Raw genomic sequence first — 6,805 nt, 5'->3', positions numbered from 1 at the left:
TCTCTCTCTCTCTCCGTCTCCCTCTCTCTCTCTCTCTCTCTCTCTCTCTCTCCGTCTCCCTCTCCCTCTCCTTCTCTCTCTATCTCCTTCCACTAATAGCCTCTCCCTATCTTCCCCACAGACTGAATCCATCAATGACTTTGACAAATGTTTCACCACCACAATCTTCTATGTCCCCTCACGTCCCTCTCTCTCTCTCACCCACTCTTTTTTTTCCTTTCTCTTTCTCAATCTCCTTCGACTAACAGCCTCCTCCTCCTCCTCCTGTCATCCCCACAGAGCGAGTCCATCAAAGACTTTGATGAACGTTTTACCACCAAGATCTTTGGTTACGAGTCTGTGGACCATTACTATACGGACGCCTCTCTACACACCAAGGTCCACCGACTAGCCCGGCCCGTGCTGTGTCTGAGCGCGTCGGACGACCCTTTTGCTCCCCACCACTGTGAGTTTTCTTTCATTGTCAGCTCTCATTCGGGTGACTGTGGTGTAGCACTTACCTTCTTCACCATCACTCACAAAAGACTTGAGTTTGATTCCTATGAGGGGAAGTTTTTTTTAAAAATCAAGTATCTCCACTCTTGTATCGTTGTCATTCTGGGTTGGCCTTGATAGGATGGGCCGAAGCACTCAGCCTCGTAAATGACCTAAATTGTGCAGCTGGGCTGTAAAACATTTTCCTTTTTTTTTTCCCATCCAGGATTTTTGTCTGGCGTATGTGGAGTTTATTATTCTCTGCTTCATTGGTTGACTTCCCAAAGTTGGAGTTGGGAAGAGCATGGCAGCCCAGCAGCAGATTTGTGACAGGAGTATAACAACATTCTTGCTGGGTCTTTTATGAGCCAGTGTTGTGTACCGACGCCACAAAAGTCCAGAGCTAATTTGTATCTATGGGGGCGTAAAATGTTTACAGTTGTTTTCCATGCAGAGCAAGTACCAGTTGCTCTAATGTGGTTTGCTCCTCACGTATTTCAATCTGACTCGGATTCTGAGTTTGAATTTACTAATTGTTCTTGATCTCTGTGAAATTCTTTTACTTTATCAGTTGCTGTGGCTTCAAACTTACCAATTTTATGCATAATCTTTCCTGATCATATATATACCATTATTTTTTCCTTGTATGAGATTGTAGAAGACACATGCCCCTCCATTATTAACGTCTTTTGTCCACCTTATGTGTACAAGCTTTAATCGTCTTTGCATTTATTAACTTTGCTGGACGGATGACTTATTTGCGAAAAATTTGGGAAAAGAAATATTTCTGTTCCTGCTCTTTTCCTTTAAAAATTTTTTTAGCATTTATATGAGCTATTTGTGTTGCAAGTGCCGTTAAACTCACTAAAACTAAAAACTGATTTTTTAAAAAAATAATAAAATTTGGGTTTTGTTTTTCTTTCCAGCCATTCCAGTGAAAGAGGCGGAGGAAAATGAGAACATTGCCATCGTGGTCACTTCTCACGGGGGACATATCGGCTTCATGGAAGGCACGTTTCCCCGCGACAAAAACTACATGTACCGCTGGTTCAAGCAGTATGTGTCTGCTGTGTTTGAGCACGGAAACAAAAAGGCGTAACTACGCTTTTTTTTTTTTCCCTTTAAACTTACAGCACATAGATGGTTTCATTTATTACCTCAGTTCATTTATTTTATAGTTTGGCTTAGGAACAAATATACTTTGAAAGCCATAATGAGTGCACTGTTGTTACTTTATTATATGATATCATGTTTTTTTAAGGGCATTTTTTATTGGAAGTTTACCTGCATTGACTTGGACAGTGAGTCGGGGACACATTGATCATGCTGCTCCTGAAATTTTCATCTCTACATTTCCGTTACATGTGGAAAAAGTTTCCATGAGCTGTGCATGTTTGCGACTTTTCTGTGGTTAGCTTATTTCCTCTAATGGTAAGAGTGATATAAGAGATAAAAAGTTTTAAAAATAAAATGAATTAGGTAAGATGAACTTTTGTAACACATCCGCCTTTAGATATATTTGTGAGACAGCGTGGTGAAATGAGGCGCTCGTCAAAATAATGAAAACGAAGAAACTGGCTTTTTCCCCGCAGGTTTAGGAATTTTAATCGAATTTTTGTTTTTTTAGCTCAACACCTTCTACGTCCACATTTCTTTTATATGGATTATTTTGAAAAAAATTGATTAAAGGCCAAAAAAAAGTAAATTGTCAGCTTCCACGGACTCTCAAGCTAAGGAAATAACTAAACTTTGGGGGCCATTTTCTTGCAAATTTTACTTCTGAAACCAAGTAACCCCCACCTCCTTCAATTGCCAATATCTCGACTTGTATCCAAGTTAAACAGATTTTTTTTTCTTCGAAAGCAAGACAAAGGAACAAGCTTTGATATGATACCAGTAACTCCAAATGCCCAAAAATTGACGAGCGCCTGATTCCACCACATGGTGACACATTTGAATATCGAAAAGTGATGTTAAAGAAAAAGTAAAAAATATTTTACTTACACTGAGATATAACTCTTATGAGTGCTAACAGGGCATTCTTCTTCTTCTTCTTCCTCCGCTTCCTCCGCTTCCTCCTCCTCCTCCTCCTCCTCTTTCTCCTCTTTCTTCTTCTTCTTCTTTTTTCTTTTTCTTCTTCTTTTTCTTCTTCTTCTTCTTCTTCTTCTTCTTCTTCTTCTTCTTCTTCTTCTTCTTTTTTTTCTTCTTCTTCTTCTTCTTCTTTTTTTTTCTTCTTCTTCTTCTTCTTTTTCTTCTTCTTTTTCTCCTCGTAGTCATACCCTGCTAGAGCCCAGCAAGTATCTGACTGTAAGATACTCATCTCATAGTGAAATTGATTTCACGTAAAAGGCCGTTTTATCTACATGGAATGTAGAATCATCCCTTGCCTGACAGGCAGCCACATGCTCTTTACAAAGGTACTATTAATTGACTCTTTAAACCTCACTGAAAGTGGGACCATCCAGCAGTAATGACCTGGTACCTCATCGGGTGCTGGCAGAGTGGGATACTTGTAACAAATGTTTCATTATATATACATGGTACCGAAGTGCCATTTTAAAATTGTTTTTCCAGAACTATTTCCGACCCAAATTCTTGAGTAATGATGACCAAAGCGTTGTTTCAAGTTCTGGTTGCATTTTTAGAGCTAAGTGTTTTTCCTCCTATGTCTACCAAGCCTTACATTGTTTGAGAAAGTGGGCTTCAGCTATTACAGCTGGTAGACGTAAACTGACTCTAGATGAGATGTCAGAGTTGCTAGGAGAAATTCAGCTGGAAGAATTGAGTAGCATTTCGATTCTCAGATGATAGTGAGGATTTCAGCTTGAGTAGTGAGAATGACATGGAACTGGAGCTAGATCCAAAATCATAAGTTATCAGTCATAGTGGTAAAGTTATCGGTCATAGTGGTCATAGTGGTAAAGTTATCAGTCATAGTGGTAAAGTTATCAGTCATAGTGGTAAAGTTATCAGTCATAGTGGTTAAGTTATCAGTCATAGTGGTAAAGTTATCAGTCATAGTGGTAAACCAGCACAAGGATGAAGTACACCTGTAAGTTTACTTTTTCCTACATTTTATTTCATCTTGTTGCCTATATGTTTTCCTTCAATTTACTGTATAATACTTTTGTGTTCTCATTTAATACTGCAGTGTTTTAGGAGTTATGATGAGGCAAGGTGCACAGGGTTTAGGTGACCGGAAAAAAAACCCTCAGGGACACGGGTTTACAGGCAAACACCATACTTGTTGAGCTACTAAACGCCCATGACATGGTATTCTTAAATGACCAAAATTTTTGTAATGATTCTGAGGAAAACTCACTCGTAGTTTTGGTCATGGAGTGGATGGCAAGTCTGATACATTTTTTAAAATGTTAAGAGTGTTCTTTAGCGTGGACACAAGTGTTTTGAGGGGGTGCAGATCGTCACAGTCAGTGTGGCAGCAGACACAAGGGAGATCTGCTCGCCCTCTGTGGGAGTGAGCTAGAGTTGAGTTAATGCCTCTTCTAATCTCAGTCTTTGTAAGATGAGAAACTAAGATTTGTGTGAAATTCAGATTGTGTGCAGATGTAAGTAAATATTTCATTCATTATTTTCTATTTGCTGTCGCAAGAGCTCGTGTAAATTGCTTGTATATTTATCTATGAGATTAAGCTGCTTTCTGTCTTTTCATTTTTGGTATTCAATTTATATTTTTTTGTATTTTTCATAGTATGCATGTTAATACATTTTTTTTATATTGGCCTAAGCATGCAAATATATATTGAACTTCTTAGGGAAGCACCCTTATAAGGAAAATAGCTTGAAAATAAATTACCTTGAACGAGTCAAATTTTTTGAGATGTCAAGCAGTCCTTTGCCTTTATAAGAACCTTTTCGTTATCTGGTTATTTGGATATTAAGCTCAAAGGTGGCAAGATCAAATGGGATTATCTGTCTTGAACTTGTATCTACTGAAATCATATCAGAGTGATTGATGAAAGCATTACATCTGTCTGCTGACTAGGTTGTTTTCTGCCTCGGACACTGTACACAGGCTTTTAAAATGCTTCTTCTTCTTCATCTTCTTCTTTTCATTTTTCTTCTTTGAAAAATGGAAATTGTACAGATGTGACAATGTAAGGCTATTTAACAGGAGCCAGGAGCTTCTTTTTCTTTTTTTTTCTGTCTGTTTGTTTGTTTGTTTTCATTGTTGTCTGAAAGGGATAGAAAGATTGAATCTTGCATCATTGTGGAAAATCACCTCTCCTGCGATATCTGCATTATTGCATTAGGCAACCCTGATTGCTATTTAGTTGACTGGGTAAAATTAACCAAATTAGATGAATGTTTTTTTTTTTTTTAATTGTTGTTTGAATCGCCTTTTGGATTTTAAACTTTTGGAGGACTGTCCCATTGTGAACTATAAGAATGAGCAGTTTTTCTGAAAAGTTGAAGAAGAGCAGTGGTTGGTTTGTTTACCTCCTCCGCACAGCACAGTAATTTGCCTTAACCAGATCTTTCATATATATATACAATATACAGTGGAGTCCTCTAAAACCAAACAGGGTCGGTTCACATTGGCAATGGACTTACAGAAAATAAAACCGCTGTGGCTTTTTTTTCTCAATTTGAGCAATCTCTGTAAACCAAAACATGGTTACACCAAAGAAAATCCAGCAGTCCCTCAAATGTGGGTGTGTGATGGATGCTCTTGTGAGGTTTTAATTTCTTCCTTCCTATCAAACATCTATTGTCCTGATCTCTCCTCTTTCTGTTTTTTTTGTTTGATACTCTCGTGTAACATCTCTATTCTTCGGCACTTATATTATATGACCCTATTGTGTTGCTAATGCTGTAAAACTCTTACTAAAATATTTTTAAAATCCCTAGTCCCTCAGACTCAGAGTTTGGTTTAAGCAGACTCCACTGTATTTTTCTTTTTCCTTTTTTTTTTCTCATTGAATTACTTCCTGTGATCACGCACATGTGTTCAACTGTTCTGGAATGTTGTGATACTCTCTAGCGATTTTGAATGATAGCTTTTGTCTTGCCACTGTGCTGCAGTTGGTTGGTGAAGTTTGCCCATAGACTGAGGGGCAAGAGTTCAAGTCCAAATGGAGGGGGATCTTGATTTTTCTCATGTTTTCCTCAAAATACATTTCCTTTCATTTATCCCGGTGTCTTGATGGGGATCAAATACTCGAATACTTCATCTTCGAAATGGTTTAAATCCAATGTGTCATATTGTGTGTGTAAACTGTGTCTCAATGTATTTTTAAACAGTCTAATTGTGTTTGTATATATGTATATCATGGCATGTCTCATGAGTCATTGTGTGTCATATTTTGTGTGTAAATGTGTCTCATTGTGTGACTTATTGTGTGTCTCATTGTGTGTGTAAACTATGTCTCATTATGTATCTGAACTATTTCTCATGTGTGCCTACTTTTTGTTATTAAGTTTTTAAAACAATTTTTAGAATGTATTTTTTTGTTTGCCTGAAGTAAAACCACTACATTATAAAGTTCACTTAAAAAACAACAGCCTAATATTCATAATACATGTGCTGTCAAGTGTGTACACAGTTCAGCTAGATGATTGGCGGTGCTCTGGTGTGGCTTGCTCCTTTATCTTTCCTATCAAACGTCTATCATCCTTATCTGTCCTCCTTTTTTAAGTTTATTACTCTATTGTAGCATTTCTAATCTTCGGCACTTACGTGACCTTTGGCACATATATGACGAAATGTTTTGTTGCAAGTGCTGTAAAATTCTTACTAAAATGAAAACACTGTTCAAAAGGTTTTTTGAAATTTCTCACGTAACACAAAATAGGGTTATAGCATTTGGTATTGTCCTGGTGACCATGTTTGTCTGTTTGTGGTGTCTGTCTTGCTGTCTGCATGAGACTGACAGGCAAAGTCAAAGTAGCCTGCCTCCTAAATGATCTAAAGTGCTTTAACGGGAAAGTAAAACATCTACTATTACATTATATTTCCCCTGAAATTACTTTTTTTGTGTATCTTGTTAGTCAGCTTGTAGTAGAGTATTCTCTTTATTTGTCAGTAATGAACAAGATATAGACTAGAGTCTACGTTTTATCGCATGTTTTTGTAGCTCTTTCGTCGGCTTCATCTTGTACGTGGGTGGTTGGCGGGTGCTCTGGTGTGGTTTGCTTCTTCTTTCCTATCAAACATCTATCGTCCTTATCTCCCCTTCTTCTTTTTTATGTTCGTTACTCTCTTGTAACACCTCTAATCTTCGAACGCTCATATGACCTTATGCAGTTGCGAGCGCCATAAAACCTCTACTAAAACTAAACTATCATCTTGTACCCGCTCCATGTGCTT

The 6,805-nt window shown here is 37.7% G+C and overlaps 1 protein-coding gene across 4 annotated transcripts in view; it reads left to right on the top strand.

Annotated features, from left to right (window-relative positions):
* LOC101847428 (phospholipase ABHD3) overlaps positions 1-1,933 on the top strand; it is a 22,690-nt gene extending 20,757 nt beyond the window's left edge. For all 4 annotated transcript variants that reach the window (XM_035970242.1, XM_013083557.2, XM_013083554.2 and 1 more), the window contains 2 exons: positions 280-445; positions 1,401-1,933. In XM_035970242.1, the coding sequence (XP_035826135.1) occupies positions 280-445; positions 1,401-1,573 (339 nt within the window). In that variant the 3' untranslated portion in view covers positions 1,574-1,933. The remainder of the gene's footprint in view (positions 1-279; positions 446-1,400) is intronic.
* Positions 1,934-6,805: the final 4,872 nt, after the last annotated feature.

This window comes from Aplysia californica, unplaced genomic scaffold, assembly GCF_000002075.1.
Source record: "Aplysia californica isolate F4 #8 unplaced genomic scaffold, AplCal3.0 scaffold00241, whole genome shotgun sequence".
In the NCBI taxonomy this organism is placed as follows: domain Eukaryota; kingdom Metazoa; phylum Mollusca; class Gastropoda; order Aplysiida; family Aplysiidae; genus Aplysia; species Aplysia californica.
The sequence above is the reverse complement of the archived record's forward strand: the minus strand, read 5'-3'. Positions and strand labels throughout refer to the sequence as shown.